The sequence below is a fragment of the Tachyglossus aculeatus genome, chromosome 26 (assembly GCF_015852505.1).
Source record: "Tachyglossus aculeatus isolate mTacAcu1 chromosome 26, mTacAcu1.pri, whole genome shotgun sequence".
Taxonomy (NCBI): domain Eukaryota; kingdom Metazoa; phylum Chordata; class Mammalia; order Monotremata; family Tachyglossidae; genus Tachyglossus; species Tachyglossus aculeatus.
Window position 1 is genome coordinate 984,535 of NC_052091.1, and position 24,099 is coordinate 1,008,633.

The 24,099-nt window shown below is 58.7% G+C and overlaps 3 protein-coding genes across 3 annotated transcripts; 2 read left to right on the forward strand and 1 right to left on the reverse strand.

The window, feature by feature from the left end:
* The first annotated feature begins 288 nt into the window (after positions 1-288).
* On the forward strand, positions 289-4,275 carry SNRPD2 (small nuclear ribonucleoprotein D2 polypeptide). Its single transcript, XM_038767363.1, has 3 exons — positions 289-367; positions 3,681-3,860; positions 3,984-4,275. Coding segments are annotated over exons 1-3 (357 nt in total). The 5' UTR covers positions 289-365; the 3' UTR covers positions 4,159-4,275.
* Positions 4,276-5,107: 832 nt separating this feature from the next.
* Positions 5,108-17,521, forward strand: MEIOSIN (meiosis initiator). The gene is made up of 11 exons (XM_038767637.1): positions 5,108-5,431; positions 6,853-6,944; positions 8,356-8,449; positions 9,013-9,112; positions 10,908-10,977; positions 11,573-11,670; positions 12,094-12,264; positions 13,561-13,613; positions 16,325-16,560; positions 16,826-16,915; positions 17,023-17,521. The coding sequence occupies exons 1-11, from the start codon at positions 5,108-5,110 to the stop codon at positions 17,168-17,170; spliced, it is 1,476 nt and encodes a 491-aa protein (XP_038623565.1). The 3' UTR covers positions 17,171-17,521.
* Positions 17,377-22,350, reverse strand: SIX5 (SIX homeobox 5). The gene is made up of 6 exons (XM_038767638.1): positions 21,542-22,350; positions 19,832-20,661; positions 19,402-19,610; positions 19,039-19,310; positions 18,281-18,342; positions 17,377-17,477 (listed from the first exon to the last, which is right to left on the reverse strand). Exons 1-6 carry the CDS (start codon positions 22,348-22,350, stop codon positions 17,377-17,379), a joined length of 2,283 nt encoding a protein of 760 aa, XP_038623566.1.
* Positions 22,351-24,099: the final 1,749 nt, after the last annotated feature.

Below are 24,099 nucleotides of genomic sequence, written 5' to 3' on the forward strand. Positions count from 1 at the left end.
GTACAGTGCTCTGCACACAGTAGGCGTTCAATAAATGCGATTGATTGATTGATTAAGCGCTTAACAGATATTATTATTACTATTATTGTAATTACCTTCATTACGACCCCGACAATGCCTGGCGGCTTTTGGAGGGGGGAGGGGGGGGGGCGTCACAGGGGTCACGTGACGCGGGTGACGCGCCGCCCTGCGGCGACCGCGAGGACGAGCGTGTCGCCATGGTAACGCCCCTCCCCTCCCGCGCTCCCACGTGACCCGGACCGGAAGTGCGTCACTGGAAGGCGACGCAGAAGGGCGGCGCAGGAAGGTGACGCCGGGGCCGCAGCAGTAGCGAGAGAAGGCGGGAAGGCTGCGCATCCGGCGCCATGTGAGTTCCGGGGCCTCGGGAGGCGGGGGGGGGCGGATTCGGCCGCATCAATCAATCAATCGTATTTATTGAGCGCTTACTGTGTGCAGAGCGCTGTACTGAGCGCTTGGGAAGTACAGGTTGACAACATTTAGAGACAGTCCCTACCCAACAGTGGGCTCACAGTCTAAAAGGGGGAGACCAAGCATACTAACAAAATAAAATAAATAGAACAGATATGTACAAGTAAAATAAACAGAGTAATAAATATGTATACATATATACGTATTATAAATACGTATTTACATATTATAATATTTACATATAATAATAATGGCATTTGTTAAGCGCTTACTATGTGCAAAGCACTGTTCTAAGCGCCGGGGGGATACAAGATGATCAAGTTGTCCCACGTAGGGCTCACAGTCTTAATCCCCATTTTACAGATGAGGTAACTGAGGCTCAGAGAAGTTAAGTGACTTGCCCAAGGTCACACAGCAGACGTGTGGCAGAGCCGGGTTTTGAACCCATGACCTCTGACTCCAAAGCCCGTGCTTTTTCCACTAAGCCACGCTGCTTCTCAGCATTACATATCATAAATATATACATAGTATAAATATTCCCCCGGGCCTGGAATGCCTTCCCTCTGCCCATCCGCCAAGCTAGCTCTTTTCCTCCCTTCAAGGCCCTGCTGAGAGCTCACCTCCTCCAGGAGGCCTTCCCAGACTGAGCCCCTTCCTTCCTCTCCCCCTCGTCCCCTTCTCCATCCCCCGCATCTTACCTCCTTCCCTTCCCCACAGCACCTCTATATATGTTTGTACATATTTATTACTCTATTTATTTATTTATTTTACTTGTACATATCTATTCTATTTATTTTATTTTGTTAGTATGTTTGGTTTTGTTCTCTGTCTCCCCCTTTTAGACTGTGAGCCCACTGTTGGGTAGGGACTGTCTCTATATGTTGCCAATTTGTACTTCCCAAGCGCTTAGTACAGTGCTCTGCACATAGTAAGCGCTCAATAAATACGATTGATGATGATGATATGTACAAACATATACATATATACAGGTGCTGTGGGGAAGGGAAGGAGGTAAGATGGGGATGGAGAGGGGGAGAGGAAGGAAAGGGCTCAGTCTGGGAAGGCCTCCTTTTAGGGGTGGGGGGCTCGGCTCTGTCGGAAGGGGGTAGCAGGGGAGGGGAGGCCCCGTTGGCCACGGGAAGAGATACTAATAATAATGGCATTTATTAAGCGCTTACTATGTGCAAAGCACTGTTCTAAGCGTTGGGGAGATTACAAGGTGATCAGGTTGTCCCACGCAGGGGGGGGCTCACAGTCTTAATCCCCATTTGGCAGATGAGGTCACTGAGGCCCAGAGAAGTTAAGGTAGTTAATCAATCAATCGTATTTATTGAGCACTTACAGTGTGCAGCGCACTGTACTAAGCGCTTGGGAAGTCCAAGTTGGCAACATAGAGAGACGGTCCCTACCCAACAGTGGGCTCACAGTCTAGAAGGTACATATGTACCTGTATATATCAATCAATCAATCGTATTTATTGAGCGCTTACTGTGTGCAGAGCACTGTACTAAGCGCTTGGGAAGTACAAGTTGGCAACATATAGAGACGGTCCCTACCCAACAGTGGGCTCACAGTATCCCCCCCCCCTCCCATTTTACCTCCTTCCCTTCCCCACAGCACCTGTATATATGTGTATGTGTTTGTACAGATTTATTACTCTATTTATTTATCTGTTTTACCTGTACATATCTATTCTATTTTATTTCGTTAGTATGTTTGGTTTTGTTCTCTGTCTCCCCCTTCTAGACTGTGAGCCCACTGTTGGGTAGGGACTGTCTCTATATGTTGCCAACTTGTAATTCCCAAGCGCTTAGTACAGTGCTCTGCATATAGTAAGCGCTCAATAAATATGATTGATTGATTGAGCGTTCTCTATTAAGACTGAGCCCCCGTGGGATAACCGGATCACTCTGTACCCTCCCCAGCGCTTAGAACAGTGCTTTGCACATAGTAGGCGCTTAATAAATGCCATTATTACTGTTACTACTATTAATAATTCTGGTACTTGATAAGCGCTTACTATGTGCCAGGCACCGTTCTAAGCACTGGGGTGGATGCAAGCAAACGGGTTGGACACAGCCCCTGTCCCATATGGGGCTCACAGTCATTCATTCATTCAGTCGTATTTATTGAGCGCTTACTGTGCGCAGAACACTAGTAATAATAATGATGATGGTATTGTTAAGCGCTTACTATATGCACGCACTGTTCTTATTGCCGGGGGGGAGATACAGGGTGATCAGGTTGTCCCACGTGGGGTTCACAGTCCATGCGAAGCAGCGTGGCTCAGTGGAAAGAGCACGGGCTTGGGAGTAAGAGGTCATGGGTTCTAATCCCGGCTCCGCCACTTACCGGCTGTGTGACTTTGGGCAAGTCACTTCACTTCTCTGTGCCTCAGTTGCCTCATCTGTAAAACGGGGATTAAGAGATTGTGAGCCCCACGTGGGACCGCCTGATCACCTCGTATCCCACCAGCGCTTAGAACAGTGCTTTGCGCATAGTAAGCGCTTAACAAATACCATCGTCGTCATCATCCCCATTGTACAGATGAGGGACCTGAGGCACAGAGAAGTGAAGTGATTTGCCCAAGGTCACACAGCTGACAGTTGGCGGAGCTGGGATAAGCACTTGGAAAGTACAATTCGGCAATGAAAAGAGATAGTCCCTGCCCATATCGGGCTTACAGTCTGGGGGTGGGGGGCGGAGGGAGACAGACATCAAAACAGGTAAACAGGCATCCATGTAAACAAATAGAATTATAGTCAATGCCCAATTTACAGATGAGGTCACTGAGGGACCGAGACATGAAGTGACTTTCCCAAGGTCCCAAGGCAGACAAGTGGCAGAGTCAGGATTAGAACCCATGACTTTACGACTCGCAAGCCCATGGTTGGTGGACTATGCCATGCCGAGCCTCTGGGCTGTGGTCTCTGTCAACCCAAAAGGAAAGTCAATTCTCCCTTACCCCTATCATCATCATCAATCGTATTTATTGAGCGCTTACTATGTGCAGAGCACTGTACTAAGCGCTTGGGAAGTACAAATTGGCAACATATAGAGACAGTCCCTACCCAACAGTGGGCTCACAGTCTAAAAGGGGGAGACATAGAACAAAACCAAACATACTAACAAAATAAAATAAATAGAATAGATATGTACAAATAAAATAGAGTAATAAATATGTACAAACATATATACATATATACAGGTATCTCCCTATCCCCCATTAACCTTATGTCCACCCCATCCAGGAGTCTCCTAAACAAGCCCAAGAGCGAGATGACCCCAGAGGAGCTGCAGAAGCGCGAGGAGGAGGAGTTCAACACGGGGCCCCTGTCGGTGCTGACCCAGTCGGTAAAGAACAACACGCAAGTTCTCATCAACTGCAGAAACAACAAGAAACTGTTGGGCCGCGTCAAGGCATTCGATAGGTATGGGCCCTTTGGGGGACGTAGGGGTTTTTCCGGTGGCCCCATGTCAGGGTGGGGTGGGTGGAGGTCTTCCCCTGGCCACGCTCCGGGGCCAGAGTCGGTCTCACCGCCCTTCCCCTCCAGGCATTGCAACATGGTTCTGGAGAACGTGAAGGAGATGTGGACCGAAGTGCCCAAGAGCGGCAAGGGCAAGAAGAAATCAAAGCCGGTGAACAAGGACCGCTACATCTCCAAGATGTTCCTGCGTGGAGATTCGGTCATCGTGGTGCTCAGGAACCCCCTGATCGCCGGCAAGTAGCCGGGGCCTGTCACCTGCCAAGCCAGGTAGACCCTCGTGGAAGGCAGTAAAAACCCAAAAAGCCACTGATTGTGTTATCTATAGTTAACAGTTGTTTTGTAAATAAAACAGTCCGCTGAAGGCGCATAGTTCTCATTCCGCCTGGGTGGGGATTCCTCTTCTGCCCGTATTCATTCATTCATTCAGTCAGTCATTTATTGAGCGCTTACTGTGTGCAGAGCACTGTACTAAGCGCTTGGGAAGTACAAGTTGGCAACATCTAGAGACGGTCCCTACCCAACAGCGGGCTCACAGTCTAGAAGGGGGAGACAGAGAACGGAACAAAACATATTAACAAAATAAAATAATAAATATGTACAAATAAAATAGAGTAATAAATACGTACAAACATATACATATATACAGGTGCTGTGGGGAGCACCACGTGAGGGGGAAGGGGCGGGGCCTGTGGGGTGGGCGGGGCCACGTGAGGGGGAAGGGGCGTGGCTGTTTCGGGAGTGGGCGGGGCCACGTGAGGGGGGAAGGGGCGTGGTCGTATGAAGGAAATGTGGCAGGGCCTGTGGAAGGGGCTTGGCAGTGTGGAAAGGGGGCGGGGCCTGTGGAACGGGAGTGGTCGCGTGAGGGGATGGGGTGTGGTAGTGTGAGGGAAATGGGGTGGGGCCTGTGGAATGGGCGTGGCCACGTGAGGGGGAAGGGGCGGGGCCGTGTTGGGAGTGGGCGGGGCCACGTGTGTGGAGAGGGGTGTGGGGGAGTGGGCGGGGCCACGTGAGGGGGGAAGGGGCGTGGTCGTACGAAGGAAATGTGGCGGGGCCTGTGGAAGGGGCTCGGCAGTGTGGAAAGGGGGCGTGGCCTACGGGAGGGGCGGGGGCCACGTGAGGTGAAGGGGGCGTGGTCGTGTGGGGAAGGGGAGGGGGCTGTGAGAGGGGCGGGGCTTGAGGGGCCGTGGCCTATGGGAGGGGAGAGCCGCGGCGCTCACGTGGTCAGGGAGGAGGCGGGGCTTGGGGGAGAACGGCCCGCGGGCCACTTGTGGGGGCCGGGGGTCGCCCGGGCTCGAGTCCCCTCGCGCCCGCTCCCGCCTTCTGGAGTCCTGAGGGCCTGCGCCTGCGCACTCCCCCCCCTCGGCCTGGCGCTGGCGCGTCCCGCGGCGTCGCGCGCCCGCCCCGGGCCCGCGCCCTCTCGGGCGGCGCGAGGCCTGGGGCCCCCCGGCCCCCTCCCTCTGAGGCGCCGGGAGCCGCGCGCCATTTTCCCTCTCCTCAGGCCGGCCTCCAGGAGGGTAATGGGGGCGGGGGGGGGGCCCGTGAGGGCCTGTCTCGGCCCGGGTGATGAGATGACGGCATTTTTCTTTCAGCGCTTACTCTGTGCAAAGCACTGTTCTAAGCGCTGGGGAGGTCGCAAGGTGACCAGATCGTCCCATGGGGGGCTCCCAGTCTTCATCCCCATTTTGCAGATGTGGGAACGGAGGCCCAGAGAAGTGAAGCGACTTGCCCCAAGTCACACAGCTGACAATTGGCGGAGCCGGGATTTGAACCCATGACCTCCGACTCCAAAGCCCGGGCTCTTGCCAGGGACCCTATCTGATCTAATTACCTTGTATTTACCCCAGCATTTACCACAACGCTTGGCCCATAGCATGTCCTTAATAAATACTACTTTTTATTGGTATCTGTTAAGGACTTACTATGTGCCAAGTACTAACTGCTGGGGTAGATCAATCAATCAATCAATCGTATTTATTGAGTGCTTACTGTGTGCAGAGCACTGTACTAAGCGCTTGGGAAGTACAATACAAGCTTTTGGGGTTGGACACAGTTTCTGTCCCACATGTGGCTCAGACTCAGTTACCTCATCTGTAAAATGGGGATTCAGACTGTGAGCCCCATGTGGGACAACCTGATCACCCTGTAACCTCCCCAGCACATAGAACAGTGCTTTGCACATAGTAAGCACTTAATAAATGCCATCATCATCATTATTATTATTATTACAAGTGGATCCACCAGGAAACCTTGGACCCGTGAAGGGTGGGCGAGGGGGCACCGAGGCGCCAGGAGAAGTGGGGGCTGTGGTGGCCGGGGCGGAGGGAGTTCATTCAGTCAGTCAATCGTGTTTATTGAGCGCTTACTGTATGCGGAGCACTGGACTAAGCGCTTGGGAAGTACAAGTTGGTAACATATAGAGACGGTCCCCACCCAACAACGGGCTCACAGTCTAGAAGAGGGAGACAGACAACAAAACAAAACATGTGGACAGGTGTCAAGTCACAAGACACCCCTAAGGCCTGTGGGTCCCCATGGCCTGTGACTGTCCCCCGTGGCCCGGCCGCCTCCCCTCGACCTGCACCTTGCTAATAATAATAATGGCATTTATTAAGCGCTTACTATGTACAAAGCACTGTTCTAAGCGCTGGGAAGGTTACAAGGTGATCAGGTTGTCCCACGGGGGGCTCACAGTCTTAATCCCCGTTTTACAGATGAAGGAACAGAGGCACAGAGAAGTGACTTGCCCAAAGTCACAGCTGACAATTGGCGGAGCTGGGATTTGAACCCATGACCTCTGACTCCAAAGCCCGGGCTCTTTCCACTGAGCCACGCAGCTTCTCACGGCTTCTGATGGCCTCACATGGCCTAGGCCCACCAACACCCACCACTATGTGGGCCGTGCCCCTCTCCCCATGGATCGTCTCTCCCTCCTTAGATGTTGATCCCAAAAAAAAGTCGACGCTCCCCACCGGGGTGGTCCCCAGACCTGGGCAGCCGCAGAGTCAGCTTCCTAGGCCTTGCCAAAAGGTAAGCGGCCCAGGGCTAGGGACCCCCACACACCCCCTACCCCCTCCAACTCAGAGTCTGGGTGTAAAGGCCAGGCCAGTCGTGCAGCACTCCTCCCATGCCCCGCACTGGCCTTTGAAGACCTTGAATCACCTCCTTCCACAAAACCTCTGCTCTCTGGCTGGCCCCGTGGGGCCCTGATGCCATGTTTGCCCAGGTCAAGGGATATTAAAGGCGCAGTTTCTGTTTGCAGTGTTCCAAGCCGGGCCCGGCCCATAGCGCTGCTGCAAACACACGGGGGCAAATACACGGGCACCCAGGCTCATCCCCATGACCCTTCCCCACAGGTCACCAAACAAAGCCAAGACACGAGTGTGTACACACACACACACACACACACACTCTCTCTCTCTCTCTCTTTCTCTCTCTCTCTCTCCCTCTCAGCCCCAGGATCCCTCCCCCCAGGTCACCAGTCACCCAACAAAGCCAAGACCTGAGCACATACATGCACGCACACACGCTCATCCCCAGGACCCCTCCCCATAGGTCACCAAACAAAGCCAAGACATGAGTGCGTGCGCACACACACACACACACACACACATACATGCACTTATCCCCAGGACCCCTCCTCTCAGGTCACCAGTCACCCAACAAAGCCAAGACCTGAGCACACATGCCACACACACACATACACACACATGCATGCACATCCCCAGGACCTCTCCCCCCACGTCACCAAGCAAAGCCAAAGCATGAGCACACATGCACGCACACACACACACGCATGCACACTCATCCCCAGGACCCCTCCCCGCAAGTCACCAAAGCCAAAACATGAGCACACATGCACACACACACACACAAACAGTCTGTCTTTCTCTCTGTCTCTCTCTCTCTGCCCCCCAGCTCCCCCTCCTTCAAGTGACCCAGCACTGGCCATCTAATGGGTTCCTTGCGCTCACCCCTGCTGGGGAAAGGCATGTTTCGTGCTGTTTGTTTTGAACCTTCCCCTCACCAGCTCCAGGGGTGCCCCTTGCCCCGGTGGAGTGGGATTTGGGGGACAACGATTCACCCCATCCACCCCATCCCTCATTCTGCAAACTCTAGCCTGGCCCTCTCGGCCTGTGGCTGACCAGGGGGCGCGGTCGGAGATGCAGGGGCCGGTGTTGACTAACGGGAAACACCGAGCAAGCGGGAAATGAAAGGCGATCGCGGGAGTCTGGCGGGGAGGGGGCTGCACAATTGGAGCTCAGCGTCGTCTCTGTTGCCCCAGTTGTGGGTTGGGGGTTGGGGGTTTCTGTCTGCCCTCCCCCAGCGCCCTCCCTACCCCGCCAGCGACACCCAGGCCAAGAGTGTGGGGGGTGGGAGAGCAGGCGGGTGGAGGTGCCCAGCTGTGACAAACACTGAGTCTCCTCGCCTTATCTCCCAGGAAGAAACTGTCCCACAACCCCAGCAGATCCCTCCAGGAGCTGGCATCGCTGCTTCCCAGACCCCTGCATGCCAATGGGAGGAAACTCACTAAGGTACCCGGTGGGGAAAGGGCCCTGCTGGGTGGGACCCGGTAGGGAGGGAGCAGATGGTGGCTGACGCTGCAGGACAGGAGGCCGGCTCCCTGCCCATGTGCGGTTGCCTGTGGGGCTCATCGACAAGAAGCGGCTCTCCGTGGGTCCAGAAAGTCCCTCAGAGGGGGACTCCGGGCCCAACCGCCTCAGCAAAGCCACGGGCCCAGGGACCCCAGGCCAGAGGAACCTGAGGCTGCCAGCTCCTCTTCTACTCCAGCATGTTCTCTTGCCAGTCCCAAGCCCTTAGCCCAAAGCAGCGATGTGACTGGCCCAAGGTCATTCGACAGGCCCCGTGACCCCAGCATCTGGCACCGTCCCTAGTTTAGTCCACAAGCAGACGGGATGGATGGAGGTTCAGCAGGTCAGACTGAGCAACTGGACCACAGGCCTGCAGCACCCTAAGGGCGGGGATCAGCCCAGGTGCCAACCCTGCCCAGGATTCCCACCTGGAAAGGCAGCTGGAGGCTCCTGGCGCTCCTGGACTCCACCTGACCCCATCTTTCCCGCATGTCTCCTCCGGGCAGAAGGAGATTCTGCTGCATGTTCTGCGCTACATCAAGCATCTCCAGAGGAGCATCAAAAAGGTCCAGGCCGTGCTCTACTTCCTGCCTGAGGACAGGGAAGGTAATAATAATAATAATAATAATAATGGCATTTATTAAGTGCTTACTATGTGCAAAGCAGTGTTCTAAGCGCTGGGAAGGTTACAAGGGTACAAGGTGATCAGGTTGTCCCACAGGGGGCTCACAGTCTCAATCCCCATTTTACAGATGAGGTAACTGAGGCCCAGAGAAGTTAAGTGACTTGCCCAAAGTCACACAGCCGACAGTTGGGCAGAGCCGGGATTTGAACCCATGGCCTCTGACTCCAAAGCCCGGGCTCTTTCCGTTGAGCCACGCTGCTTCAAGGAAGTGAAAGCGAGCTGGGGGCAAAGCCGGGGGCAGGGCCGGGGGCCAAACTGGGAGTTTGGGGAGGCAAAGCCATGGAATTAGGGGATTTGGGGAGGTAGAACTGGGGGTTGAGGAAGCTGGGGAGAGGTAGAGCTGGGAGCTTGTGGGGACAGAGCTAGGGGTTCAAGGGGCTTGTGGAGACGGAGCCAGAGGTTCAGGGAACCGGGGTGCCACAGTCGGGGGCCATGAAGACTTGCAGGGAGCAGAGCCATCGATCCGGGGGCAGGCCAGAGGGGCAGGGGTTTGGGGGGCCTGAGGCCAAGACCCCTGATCTCTGCCCACACGCCTGACACGCCGCTGTCTTCCTGGCGTGCAGGACTCAGCCAGCTTGGCAACCCGAGCGGGGCTGGAGGCTGGAGGCCAGCGCTCTCCCTCAGCCAGCCCGGGCATGGGACTGCTCTCCCCGCAGCTCCCCGCCATCCCAAAAAAGCCACCTCCTGGGCCAGAGCTACAGGCCTCAGGAAATGGCACAGACCCCGGCTTCGGGTGGGCCCTGGGGGCCCGTGTTGGGGATTGTGTGGTGTAGTGGATAAAGACGACCCTGGGAATCAGAAGGTCATGGGTTCTAATCCCGACTCTGCCACTTGTCTGCTGTGTGACCTTGGGCAAGTCACTTCACTTCTCTGTGCCTCAGCTACCTCATCGGTAAAATGGGGACTGAGACCTTGAGCCTCTCGTAGGACAGGAACTGTGTCTACCCTGATCCCAGCGCTTAGTACAGTACCTAGCACATAGTAAGTGCTTAACAAATACCACAGTTATTAAGTGGTGGGGGCACCGGCCGCAGAGAGCTCTCTGCTCCCCAGCCGTAGAAGGATCTCTGGCTCTCACGGTTGGCCTCAGTTATCCTTTTCACCCTGCCCACCTCTGCCCCCCCGACCTTTCTTGTCCTCGTCCAGCTGCCACTCTCCGCAACACCTTCTCCCCATCTTCCGCCTGCTAAGGTGCTCACTGGCCCTCATCTCTGGTTTGCCTCGTCTTCCCCGGCGCCCTTCCGGCTTGGGTGTGACCTGAAGCTACGAGCCCCTGGGAGAAGAGAGGGTTTGGCCGGGGGGCATCGGCAGCCCCCGGGCCTTCCCTGGGTGCAGCAGCTCAGTGGTCTGCTTCGGCCCGTAGAGCCCCAGGGGGCCATCCGGGGGCCTTGGCGTTGTTTGGCCCCGGGGCAGGGCCCCCGCCGGTCGAACGATCCTTCCCGGGAGCTGGGCTCCGAGCGAGGCCGTAAAGGAGAGGCCGCCGGGGCCGACCCGTCTACCGGGGACCCGGAGTCCGGCCCAGCGCCTCGCGGGACTGAAGAGGTGCCACCCAAGGGTGGGGCATCCATCTCTACCGCAGGTTGGCACTTGGCCTGCCCATCTCTGGGGTGAGGGGTGGGAAGCCTGGGGGCTGGGCCCAGGATTGATTGTGGAGGGGTGGGCAGGGCCACGTTGGGGCACGGGCTGGGCTTGGCATGAATCCGCTCTGTCCTGCAGGTGCCTGTGCCCAAAGCAGCGCTAATGCGGGTGAAGAGCTGGAGGATGAGGAAGACCTCTCTTCCATGGGGTAAGCGCTCCGCTGGACACAGCCCCTGGTGCTGGGGGGGACCCCAGGCTGCCTGCTCTCTGCGAGCGAGGTGACACCCCATTTCTCCAGCCTCCAAAGGTGGGAGACTGCCTGGGGGAGGGAAGGGACTTCCTACAGGAGGGGGCATTTCTGGAGGAGGAGGGAATTTGAGCTGTGGCAGTCAGTTACGTTTACTGAGCGCTTATCATCTGCGGAGCGCTGTACTAAGCGCTTAGGAGAGTACACTAAACGATACTATAGACAAATTCCCTGCCCACGATGAGCTTACAGTCTGGAGAATAGTGGGGGCGACAGGGTAGGCAGAAGGTCGGACTGTGAGCCCACTGTTGGGTAGGGACCGTCCCTGTATGTTGCCAACTTGTACTTCCCAAGCGCTTAGTGCAGTGCTCTGCACACAGTAAGCGCTCAATAAATACGATTGATTGATTGATTGGCTGGGGAGGAATGTGGGAGCAGTGAGGAGGGGCCTTGGTTGGGCTGGGTCCAGGGGCAGGAGTCCTGCCGCCTCCCCTCCCACCTCAAGGAGAGGAGACGGGGGTTGGGGGTTGGGGGCTGAGCAGGCTTCCTCTTCTAGACCCAAGCTGGTGGACTACGACTCTGCCTGGGAGGAGGAGGAGGATCCCGGCACAGGCCCGTGGCTCTCGACCCTGACCCCCCCAAACAGCCCCCTCGGTGAGCGTGGCCCGAGGCCGGGCCCACCCGGGGACCCCGCTACCCCGAGCCCCTCGGACTGCAGGCTTCGGACCCCGCGAGCCACCGGCCCCGCCGGGGGTGGGGGCGTGGAGTACGGTCTCACGGTCTGTCCGTATGGGAGGTTGTATCCATCCAGTTGCCACTGCTCTCCAGCCACTGTGTCCCTTTCTCCAGTGTCCGGCACCGTGCGTGCATGTGCATATGCAGGGGTGTGTGTGTGCGTGCGTGTATGGGAGACCGTCCCCTGTCTTCCCTTCTGACTGGGGACCCCTTGAGGGAGGGGAGGGGCCCGGAAATGACCCCCGACGATGGTGTCCGGCAGCAAGGCCGAGTCGGGAGGAGCGGCCCAGAGCAGGGGCAGTCCCGCTGCCACCCAAGCAAACGCTGGCCTGGTCATTGCAGGCTTGGTGGTCCCTGGCTCTGAGCCCCCGCTGCTGCTGCTGCCCGCCCGGAACTGCTGCGCCACTGGCTGCAGTGCTCAGGACTTGGGCCTGAGCCCCTCGCTCTTCTCCTCGCCCAGTCACCTGCTGTCTGCTCAGACCCCACCCGAGGGGATCGAGAGCGTTTCCCAAGGTCAGGAAACCTGGGGGCTGGGGGTCGCTTAAGGTGGGCTGGGATTGCCCCCGCCATCTGATGAAGATCCAGCCCCATCCGTGCGGCTCCCCTCCCCGCAACTCAGGGGCCAGCTGTGACTGGGGGCCCAGCCCCGCAGGGCCAGGGAGGGCGGGGAAACTCTAGCAAATGTGGGAGTGGGATGAGAGGTTCTCTCCCCTACACCCCAAAGTATGTATTTTAATTGTATTCTCTGAGTAAGGTCAAACCTGGAACTCTGGGAAGAAGCATGGCCTAACGGACAGCATAGACTGAGGAGTGGGAGTACCTGGGTTCTAATCCTGTTTCTTTTTTTAAAAAAAAAATGATATTAAGTGCTTACTGTGTGTCAAACAGTCTTCTAAGCACTGGGGTGGATACAGATGAATTAGGTTATGCACAGCCCCCATCCCACATGGGGCTGATAGTCTGAATTATTATAATAATAATAATTATTATTATATTATCATTATGGGGCCCAGACTGAGCCCCTTCCTCCCAGACTGAGCCCTTTCCTTCCTCTCCCCCTCGTCCCCCTCTCCATCCCCCCATCTTACCTCCTTCCCTTCCCCACAGCACCTGTATATATGTATATGTTTGTACATATTTATTACTCTATTTATTTTTCTTGTACATATCTATTTATTTTATTTTGTTAGTATGTTTGGTTTTGTTCTCTGTCTCCCCCTTTTAGACTGTGAGCCCAGTGTTGGGTAGGGACTGTCTCTATATGTTGCCAATTTGTACTTACCAAGTGCTTAGTACAGTGCTCTGCACATAGTAAGCACTCAATAAATACGATTGATGATGATGATGAGAAACCCCTAGAGCAGGTCCTGCCCATCCAGAGCCTGTGGCGTGCCCCAGTTGGACCCTCAACAGTGAGCGGCGGGTGGAGGGGAGAAGGCCCCAGGGGTCGGGTCAGGGGCTTTAGAAAGCCCACTGACCCGCTGCTTGTCCCTGCCCTGCTCCCACGGAGGGACCTGGGTTCCCTGCCTGGAATGGGAGTCTTCTCTAGCCCATGCCCTGGCATCTGTCTTGGACGAGTCAGAGTGTCCCATGTCCTTCTGGCATGCCCCTCCCACCTGTTCACTGCCCCTTCTTGTCTGCCAACCCGCCATGTACCGGGGGTGGAGTGGGGCTGGGGTTCAGGGAAGAGGGAGGAGGAAGCCTCCGTTCCCGGCGGGGCCTGCTGACGGGAATGCTGCGCGGGGCCTGGCTAGGCCAGGGGACTTGGGTGGAGTTTGCTGACCGAACTCTCCCGATCTCTGCCCTTAGCCCTGTTTGAAGACGTGTGCCTGAGCCTCTCCACGGGCACCCTGTGGATGAAGGTGAGTCGTGCCTCCTGTGCCCCCCCCCCCGTTCACCTTCTGCCTCCCCTACTCACCCCTTCCCTCCCAAGCTCTGCCCTCTGCTCCTTCCTTGCTGTGCTTATCTCGGCCGAAGCCCAGGATGGATCTGACAGGTTGGGGAGAGTGTGTGCTGGTCTTGCTGACTCCCCTCGAGTTTGCCTCCACGGCCAGGGAGTACAGGGGTCCTGCTGTCTCCCTACGGCCCCGGGGCTGAGGTATATGGGGGTCCAGGCATGGCTTCCCCACTCCCCTGTTGCTATGTATATATGTTTGTACGTATTTATTACTCTATTTTATTTGTACCTATTTATTCTATTTATTTTATTTTGTTAATATGTTTTGTTTTCTTCTCTGTCTCCCCCTTCTAGGCTGTGAACCTGCTGTTGGGTAGGGACCGTCTCTGTATGTTGCCAACTTGTACTTCCCAAGCGCTTAGTACAGTGCTCTGCGCACAGTAAGCGCTCCATAAATCTGATTGAATGAATGAATGAATGAAATGTCAGTGCAGCCCACACCCCTCCTGGCCCTCCAGCTCTCCGTGGAACCTGTTGGACTTGTGTTGGGGTCCCTTTGGGCACCATCCCACCCCCATATTGAGGGGTTGCCCCTTGGGGGGCCACCTGGGTGTTTCCACCTGTTAATAATAATGCTGGCATTTATTAAGCACTTACTATGTGCGAAACACCGTTCTAAGCGCTGGGGAGGTTACGAGGTGATCAGGTTGTCCCACGGGGGGGCTCACTCGGTTTTAATCCCCGTTTTACAGATGAGGTAACTGAGGCCCAGAGAAGTGAAGTGATTTGCCCAAAATCACACAGCTGACAAGTGGTGGAGCCGGAGTTTGAACTCAAGACCTCTGACTCCAAAGCCCGCGCTCTTTCCACTGAGCCACGCTGCTTCTCTGGTCCCTGTTCTGGCCAGGGACCAGAAGCTTCTGGAACTCCAATCCCCAAGAGCCCTTAGGGTCGCCTCCTCCACCTGCCACTGTCTGGGGTCCACCCAGGCCTGGGTTTCAGGCCCGCCGGGGGGTTTCGCCCTCTCTCCTTGCCCACCCGTGCAGGAACCGGGCCCATGCTCGTCCCCAAGGGCCGTGGCCCCCTCCCCGCGGCCCACCCCAGTCTATGCTTTTGGGTGGTCACTGCTGCCTTTGTGAGTGAGACCAGCAGGTCCGTCTCCGGCCTTGAGCTTGTTTCCTTCCGGAGCGCCGAGCCGCGGTTGAGGGCCAGGTGGGTGAAGGACCCCACTCCCCCGCCCCGCCGTCCTGCCCGTTTTCACCCATCGCTCAGTGGTGTGCAGTAGGGGGTTCTCACCGGGGTGCTCGGCACCGACAGAAAAGTCCTTCCACAAGAATACGCAAAACCCTTTAGAAAATGCACACCTTGAGAAGCTTAGTGGAAACAGCCCGGGCTTGGGAGTCAGAGGTCGTGGGTTCTAATCCTGCCTCCGCCACTTGGGCAAGTCACTTAACTTCTCTGGGCCTCGGGTACCTCATCCGTAAAATGGGGATTAAGACTGTGAGCCCCACGTGGGACAACTTGATCGCCTTGTATCTACCCCAGAGCTTAGAACAGTGCTTGGCACATAGTAAGCGCTTAACAAAAAACACCATTATTATTATTATTATAGATAGTCAGCACCATCAGAATTGTGCTCCAGCAGTGCTGTTCAGGATCGAGGGATGTAGTGAAACCTGGTGGAAAAGAACCTGGGAGTCAGGGGACCTGGGTTCAGCTTTGCCAATCGCTTTGCTGTGTGACCTTGGGCAAGACACGTGGGATGTGATTATCTTGTATCTACCCCAGTGCTTAGTACAGTGTTTGGTACGCAGTAAATGCTTAACAGAGAATCATAATTACTATTATCATGTAATAGGTACATTATAGGTACATAATAGATACATTACCTATTACATGTTATAGGTACAATAGGTCTCCTGGAGGAGACCAGATACCACCCCCTTCCCCCAGTCCCCGGGCCTGCCGACTCTGTAGTAGCCCAGCATTCCGACAAATGCACAACCCGGATGGGCATTTGTGGAACGAGCGTTTGTGCCGTGGTGCGGGGCGGGGGGGTGGGATGGGACGTGACACCGTGTTGGTGTGGTGAGAGCAAGCGGAGGGCAGGGAAGGGCTGTGACAGGGACCACTAGGGAGGGAGGAAGCCAACGGCTGGGTGGCGAGTGTCTTCACTGTCAGGCCTGTCGGGTTGCGGGGGTCCCACTTATAATAATAATAATAATGGCATTTATTAAGCGCTTACTATGTGCAAAGCACTGTTCTAAGTGCTGGAGAGATTACAAGGTGATCAGGTTGTCCCACGGGGGGCTCACAGTCTTAATCCCCATCTTACAGGTGAGGTAACTGAGGCCCAGAGAAGTGAAGTGACTTGCCCAAAGTCACACAGCTGACAATTGGCAGAGCTGGGATTTGAACCCATGACCCCATGACCTCTGACTCCGAAGCCCGAGCTTCCCACTTGCCTGAGGGACCCCCGCCCCCATCCTTGGCAGCTGTCCCCTCTCAGCCCCCACCCGGCCCACTGCCTGCAGCCAAGTGGGGGTCGGGGAAGAACGAGCAGAATCCACAGGGGCTAGAGGTGCAGGAGCAGGCAAGGGATCTCCGTCTCCCACCCTCTCCACCTTCTCTTCTCGGAAGCGACTCGGACAGCCCGCCCCCTCTTCTCGCCCCCAGGACCCTTGGACTTTGGAGGATGACTTCTCGTCCTCCGGGGAGGAGGACGGGGACTGCGCCTGGAGCCCCGCCAAGCGGGACCCCAACCCATCGCCCGTCAGGCCCAAGACCAAGAGGGTGGAGGAGCTGGGTCGACGGCTGGAGACCCCCAACCCTCCTTGTCCCTTCCTGTTGAAGAAGAAGTGTGTCAACGGATTCATCATGTTCTGCCGCCTCAACCGCAGGCAGTACATTCGGTAGGGGCGGGCCGCGGGGTGGGAGGTCGGAGGGCCTACCTGTAACCCCGGGCTGGCAGGGAGATTCAGGGTGGTCGCTCTGGACCTGGGGCTGCAAGTGGGCAGCTTGGGAGGGCTGACTCGATGGGGGTCTTCCCCGGGGGGATGGTGACACCAAGGTCTTTGTCCGTGAGCCAGACCTACGCCCCCCGCCCCCCCAACTTACCCCAGAAGCAGCTGGGATGGTGATGAGGCCCCTGCCATGCCTCCCCTTCCCCTTTTCCAGCACCCGGCCTGGCATCGCGTCCACCACTGCCACCAAAGAGCTGGCCCACCTGTGGCGTCTGATGACCCAGCAGGAGCGAAAGCCATACTGGTGAGAGGGTGATCGCGGGCCGGAGCGGGGGAGATCTAAGGGAATACGGCTCCCTGGGCCGTGGAGCTCGGACCCTCCCTCACGCGGCCCTTTGTTCCCCAACCAAGCTTCAAAGCTCGACGGTTCAGCCGCCTGCACAACCGCATCGTGCGCAGTGATAATTCCAGCAGTGACGAGGAGCCGCCGCCCCAGAAGCCCTTCTACCTGCTCCTGGCTGAGAAAGCGCACTGCTTCCCTCCCCCAGGCACCCCGTGATCCCCCCAGGGCTCCCTCCCCGGGTTGAGCAGCCTCACCATAGCCCCCCTCGGGGCTGGGGCCTGGTGCCCCGTGGGCTTTAGTGGCATCGGGACAATCGAGGTTGGTACTACTGCCACCGTCGTGCGTGGTCGTTGTTCTGCGAGGTTTTAATGTGAGGCCAGGTCAGGTTGCGGGGGGATTACAGGGCCGGGGTGCCGTAGTCCCTAGCGGGGCATGGTGCTCCGCTCCCAGCCCGGGCCCCGCTCCTGCTCGTGGCAAGCGGGGACCCTGGCCTCGGCGGGCTGCAAATCCAGCCCGCAGAGTTCTTGTTATTCAGGTGTTGGCAGCTTCCCACAGCCGTGGCCCCTCCTGGCCTGTTCTATTTATCTATTTATTGTTTTAGAATAAACTTAACTTATTTCTCCTTGGACTGCAGCCATCCATTAGGGGAGCACATTGGAGCGTTTAGAGCGTGGGACTCAGAAGGTCAAGGGTTCTAACCCCAGCTCCGCCACTTATCTGCTGGGTGACCTTGGGCGGTTCATGGGACTCACAGTCTCCATCCCCGCTTTCCAAGAGCCCGGGCTTGGGAGTCGGAGGTCATGGGTTCAAATCCTGGCTCCACCAATTGTCAGCTGGGTGACCTTGGGCAAGTCACTTCACTTCTCTGCGCCTCAGTTCCCTCATCTGTCAAATGGGTATTAAGACTGTGAGCCCCCCGTGGGACAACCTGGTCACCTTGTACCCTCCCCAGTGCTTAGAACAGTGCTTTGCACAAAGTAAGCGCTTAACAAATGCCATCATTATTATTATTTCTCTGTGCCTCAGTCACCTCATCTGTAAAAAGAGGATGGAGACTGTGAGCCCAATGTGGCACAGGGACTGTGTCCAATCCGACTTGCTTATATCCACTCCAGTGCTCGGTACAGTGCCTGGCACACAGTAAGCATTTACTACCCCATTTATTATTATCATTATTATTCCCTACTCATCCCAGCGGCTCCGGGGGAGACGAGGAGCCCTAACTCTGATCTGGGGGCTCCATGACACCTCAGCAGCCTCAGGATTGGGGACAGGGAGCTGAGACTGCAGCAGAAAAACCTCAGCCTGTGGATTTCAGTTACTCACCTCGGTCCTGGGCCTCGGGCAGGGCCGGTATTTGGCAGCCGGGGAACAGACCGGATTCCCATCTGCTTACAGGGACCCTCCGGACAGGGCAGAGGGTGTAGCAGGAGGGGTACTCTCGCTTTAATTGGTGGGAAGGCCTCAGTATTACCATCACCCCACCCCGCCAACGCAAATACCAATCTGGGTCTGAGGGACTTTGGCTGCAGCAGCCCCTGCAGAAGGTGGAGAAGTTGTGAGTCGCCCACGGAGGGTCCCTCCAAAGTGGCTGTGAAACCATCTGTATAATAATATAGACAGTATATATATATTTGTGGGTAGATATCCCCTCCGGAGTGATACAGTACCGGGAGCGGGGCTAGGGTTGGGGCCACGGGTGCCAGCCCAGGAGTTCTGCCCTTGTACCTGGTCGAGCTGGGCCGAGACCCTCCCCCGGCCCCCTCCCCTCCCCTCTGCCGGGCTTCAGGTTGGGCGTCTAGGGGAGTGACTCCCCCATCCCCCGGGGCCCCAGGGCAGCAGAGGTGAGGGATGTAACAGAAGCTGGAGCCCCAGGGTGGGGTCCTAGGCCCCGGCTGGAAGAGGTCGGGGGCTTCCTCTCCCTTCACTGAGGGAGCCAGTTAGTGTTCTGAGCGGGAAGACGGTAGTGTGATGGGGCTGGGAAGGCCGGGCACGTCCGTTTCCCCCCCGCCGCCTTGGGGGGGGTCTCGTCTTTGAAGCACCTGGCCCCAGGGAGGAGGTCCGACACCGGGCTGCCCCCTCACAGTTCCAGGGGCTCCTCCACGGGCACCGACTGCAGCTGGGTCAGCACTTTGCCCTCGGGCCCCAGCTCACCGGGCTCCAGCAGCAGGCCCTCGGCATCGGGCAGCCGCAGCAAGGCGTGGGGGGCCGCGGCCGGGAGCTCCTTGTCCATCTCGAACAGCCCCCCCACCGGAACCCCACCCCCCAGCTCCAGCACCCCGGCCCCCCACGCGGGCGTGACCGCCAGCGCCAGCCCCTCGGCCGGGGCCGCGGCCAAGCCGGGCAGCAGGCCCCCCTGGGTCCCAAAGTCGGGGGGGTCCGGGGAGAACGCCGGGCCGGGGGGTGGCGGCCCGCCAAAGGGGTCCAGGAGGGCGGCGTCGGCGGGCGGGGGGGGGGGGGGGCTCGGCCGGGGCGGGCCCGGGGCCCTGCTCTTGCTTGACGGGCAGGGCCAGGCCGGTGGGGGCTGCAGCGGCCAGGACGGGGGAAACCAGCATGCTGGCGGGGAAGGTGGCCGTGAGGACGAGTTTGCCCTGCTGCAGGCTCATGCCCGTCAGGATGGGGCCGCCGGGGACGGGGTTCGTCAGCAAGAAGTTGCCTGTGGAAGGGAGAGCGGCGAGTGAGCGCGGCCTGCCCGCGGTGACCTCCCCAGGGGCCCGGGGGGGTTCCCCTTGTCCATCCCCCCAGGGTCCTTGGGGTTCCTCCCCCCAGCCCCCACGGGGCCCTGGGGACTCTCCGCCACAGCCCTACTGCCGTGCCGACGGATTCCCTCCCCTCTCCCTCGGGACTGCCCCCGACCCGTGCCCCGGGGGCCATTACCCGGAGCTGCAGTGGGCAGCTGCAGAGCCGTCACGCCGACGCCGGTGTTGATGAGGTGGACGTTGCCCGAGCCGAGGGGCGAGCCCGCCGCGGCCACCTTGACGGGGCTGCCGCCCCCCGCCAGGAGCTGCAGGGGCCCGACGCCCTGTGGCAGGGCCACCACCTGTGGGGAGGGCACCACCTGGGGCAGCGACAGGAGCTGGGGCGCGGGGCCGGCGGGCACGGAGTAGACGGGCGACGGGGACAGGGGCACCATTTGGGCCGGGGACAGCACAGGCGGGGCGGAGCCGGGCTGGGAGGCGGGCACCACCTGCGAGGTGGGGAGGGTGGCGGGCTGCACGGCGGGCACCGCAGGGGAGAGCTGCAGGGCGGCGGGGGCCTGAGACCCGGGCACCACCTGGGGCAGGGAGACCGCCGGGCCCGGAGGCGGCGGGGGCTTCTCTTCGGCCGTGCCGGGCAGCGGCCCGGGCCCCTCGGCCAACCGGGCCTCCTGGGCCTTCCCCGGGCCGGCGTCTGGGGGCTGCGGGGCGGCGCCGTTGAGGAGGAGCGGGGCGAGGGCCGGGGCGAGGGTGGGTCCATCCCCCAGCGCCAGTCCGTTGATGATGACCGAGCCCCCGTTGAGCAGCACGGCCGGGGGGCTGCCCGCCAGGAAGTTTCCGTTGAGCAGAACCGGCGCTGGGCCGGGGGTCCCGCCGGGCGCCGCGGGCAGGAACACGGAGCCCACGGGGCCCTCGGGGGCCACGGTCACCCCGGGGACCCCGGCAGCCCCCTCCAGGTCCTCGGCGCTGTGGCTGGATTCGTCCTCCGTGCTGGGGTTCCCGTCCGACTCGCTGTGGGCGGAGGTGGGCAGGCGGTCCGTGGGGAAGGGGTCCCCCTCCCCCATCCCCCGCCACCCCCGACCCCCGGACCCCTGCCCCGGCGGCTTCGGGAACCGGTTGGCTGAAGCCGCGGGGCGGGAAGCGCGACGAGGTGTGAAGGGAGGAGAGGGCTGCCTCAAAGGAAGCGCGTGGCTGTGTATGTGTGGGATGTGTGTGTGTGCCAACTTGTGCACGCGTTTGTGCGGGGTGGGGGGGATGCGTGTGCATGAGCGTGTGCATCTTAGATTCCAACGGTCCCCGGCGATTTGCGTACACGTAATTGCTCAGTTTGGCCTAGGCTATCCAGAGTGGTGTGAGCTTTTAGACTGTGAGCCCGCTGTTGGGTAGGGCCCGTCTCTATATGTCGCCAACTTGTACTTCCCAAGCGCTTGGCACAGTGCTCTGCACACAGCAAGCGCTCAATAAATACGATTGGGGGGAGTCACCCTTTTAAAAAATCCAGTGATTTTGACCTGTTTGCTGGGAGAGCGATTTGGACGGGGTGGGCCCGTCGTTGCCGTCTCTCTGTGCTGCCGTTTTGTCCTTCCCGGGCGCTTAGTACGGTGTTCCGCGCCCAGTAGGGGTTCGATAAATGTAATTAAGTGAGTGAATGTGTGCGTGTGCCGAGAGGAGGGGGCGCGGGGGACCTCTTCGCCCTTCCTCCTCCTCCTCTCACGCCCCCGGGCCCGAGCCCGGGAGGAGGCTGCTCCCTCCCTGCCGGTGGGGAGAGGGTTCCGGGCCCCGGGGAGGGAAACCCGATCGTCGTCGTCGTCGTCGTCGGGTCACATTTCACAACAAAGAGGTTGGGGAGGCTCCCCTCGTCCCTCCCTCCGTCTCTCCCCCCGGTTCTCACCTCTTGGCGGTGGCGGCCCCGCCGGTGCCCGCGCCGGCCCCGGTGCGGTCGCGCTGCCTGCGGTTCTTGAACCAGTTGCTGACCTGCGTGAGCGACAGGCCGGTGAGGGCGGCGAGGCGGCGCTTCTCGTCGGGGGCCGGGTAGCGGTTGCCGCGGTAGCAGGCCTTGAGCGCGGCGCGGGAGCGCTCCTTGAAGCAGTACACCGTCTCCTCGCCGTCCCAGATGGTCTTGGGCAGCGGGAACTTCTTGCGCAGCCGGTACTTGTCCACGGCGCCCAGGGCGCGGCCGCGGGCCCGCTCCGCCTCGCGGTAGCGGGCGCGCAGGTAGAGGTCCTGCAGGAAGGCGTGGTGGGCCGCGGGGAAGGGCCGGCTCTCCAGCAGCCGGTACAGCTCGGCGAAGTCGCCCCGCTGGAAGGCCACCAGCGCCCGGGCCCGCAGCACCGACTCGCTGCCACGGAGCCGCTCGGCGGCCGGCAGCGCCCCGAGGAAGCGGCCCAGCCGGCCCGCCTGGCCCGCCTGCAGCAGCGCCTCGCACACGCACGACACCTGCTCGGCCGAGAAGCTCAGCACGGGCGGCTCCGGCTCCTCCTCCGCCCCCTCCTCCGCCCCTCGCAAAGTTTGCAGAAGTTGGCGGGCCGTCGCCTCCTCCGCCGCCTCGTCCTCCTCCTCCTCCTCCTCCTCCTCGTCGTCGTCGTCGTCGTCCTCCTCGTCGTCGTCCTCCTCGTCTTCGTCCTCCTCCTCCTCGCCCCTCGCCGACCCCCCGGCCGGCCCCGAGCCCAGCTCCGCGGGCTCCGCGGGGAAGGAAGCCATGTTTTCAACTTTTTCAAGTTCCTCCCCCCACTCCTCCTCCTCCTCCTTCTCCACTCCCGCTCCCGATCTCCTCCCCCTTTCCCTCTCCCCCCCGCCTCAATCGCCTCTTCGTCCAGCTCCCCCTCCCCTCCATACACACACTCCGTTCCCGGCGCCGCCTCTCCCCTTCCCGGGCTCCTCCCCTTCCTTCCCCGCCCCGAATTCCCGGCTCCGACCGTGAAGGGGGAGAGCCGGGGGAGGGGAGCCCGCGGAGGCGCCCCTCTCCCTCCCCCAGCTCCTTCCTTCCTTCCTTCCTTCCTTCTCCCCCTTCGCCCTGCGCAGCGCCAGACCACGTGCTCCGGGGCCCGGGAAGAGGAGAGGACCGCGGGACGGGGAAGAAAAGGGAAACGCACTTTTGCAACTTTTTTTCTTTTTACCCCAAGTGGCCGGAGCCAAATCCTCTTAGGCCCTCCGCTGGGGCGGCCTGGGATGAGGAGGGGTCCCCCGACTTTTAGACTGTGAGCCCACTGTTGGGTAGGGACCGTCTCTATATGTTGCCAACTTGCACTTCCCAAGCGCTTAGTACAGTGCTCTGCACATAGTAAGCGCTCAATAAATACGATCGATGATGATGATGATGACTTTTAGACTGTGAGCCCACTGTTGGGTAGGGACCGTCTCTACATGTTGCCAACTTGGACTTCCCAAGCGCTTAGTACAGTGCTCTGCACACAGTAAGCGCTCAATAAATACAATTGATTGATTGACAACCGATGGTGGGGGAGCGGGCCCTGCCCTCTCCACGCCCGTACTCTTCTGTGAGGGCCGAGTGGGGTGGTTGGAAATAGGGAGGAGCCGAGCTTCCCGTCCCCCACGGTCTCCTCGCCCCCTCGTCGGTCCCGCGTGGGAAGTACTAAGCGCTTGGAAAGGACAATTCGGCAACAGATGGAGACAATCCCTACCCAACAACGGGCTCACAGTCTAGAAGATACGCTATTCCTTCACACCCTTAGGTTCCGTGATTAAGGCCTCTCACGTTCTCCAAGCCGGGAAACCCGTTTTTAATCTTGCTTCTTAATCTTTCTTTCATTTAACCTTACTTTAAGCATTTCTGCTTTATTTTGTTAGTATGTTTGGTTTTGTTCTCTGTCTCCCCCTTGTAGACTGTGAGCCCACTGTTGGGTAGGGACTGTCTGTAGATGTTGCCAACTTGTACTTCCCAAGCGCTTAGTACAGTGCTCTGCACACAGTAAGCGCTCGATAAATACGATTGATTGATTGACAACCGATGGTGGGGGAGCGGGCCCTGCCCTCTCCACGCCCCTACTCTTCTGTGAGGGCCGAGTGGGGTGGTTGGAAATAGGGAGGAGCCGAGCTTCCCGTCCCCCACGGTCTCCTCGCCCCCTCGTCGGTCCCGCGTGGGAAGTACTAAGCGCTTGGAAAGGACAATTCGGCAACAGATGGAGACAATCCCTACCCAACAACGGGCTCACAGTCTAGAAGGTACGCTATTCCTTCACACCCTTCGGTTCCGTGATTAAGGCCTCTCACGTTCTCCAAGCCGGGAAACCCGTTTTTAATCTTGCTTCTAATCTTTCTTTCATTTAACCTTACTTTAAGCATTTCTGCTTTATTTTGTTAGTATGTTTGGTTTTGTTCTCTGTCTCCCCCTTGTAGACTGTGAGCCCACTGTTGGGTAGGGACTGTCTGTAGATGTTGCCAACTTGTACTTCCCAAGCGCTTAGTACAGTGCTCTGCACACAGTAAGCG

Excerpts from the sequence above, each read along its gene's own strand:
- SNRPD2 (XM_038767363.1), top strand. Across the intron at positions 3,861-3,983 it reads CGCGTCAAGGCATTCGATAG|GCATTGCAACATGGTTCTGG; the intron begins GTATGGGCCCTT and ends CTTCCCCTCCAG.
- MEIOSIN (XM_038767637.1), top strand. The coding sequence starts at position 5,108 with ATGGGAGGGGAGAGCCGCGGCGCTCACGTGGTCAGGGAGGAGGCGGGG. Across the intron at positions 9,113-10,907 it reads CCTGCCTGAGGACAGGGAAG|GTGCCTGTGCCCAAAGCAGC; the intron begins GTAATAATAATA and ends TCTGTCCTGCAG. Across the intron at positions 13,614-16,324 it reads CGGGCACCCTGTGGATGAAG|GACCCTTGGACTTTGGAGGA; the intron begins GTGAGTCGTGCC and ends TCTCGCCCCCAG.
- SIX5 (XM_038767638.1), bottom strand. The coding sequence starts at position 22,350 with ATGGCTTCCTTCCCCGCGGAGCCCGCGGAGCTGGGCTCGGGGCCGGCC. Across the intron at positions 18,343-19,038 it reads GTGGAGGAGCCCCTGGAACT|ATGGGAATCCGGTCTGTTCC; the intron begins GTGAGGGGGCAG and ends CCCTGTAAGCAG. Across the intron at positions 17,478-18,280 it reads GCCCGAGGCCCAGGACCGAG|AACTCTGCGGGCTGGATTTG; the intron begins GTGAGTAACTGA and ends CTGAATAACAAG.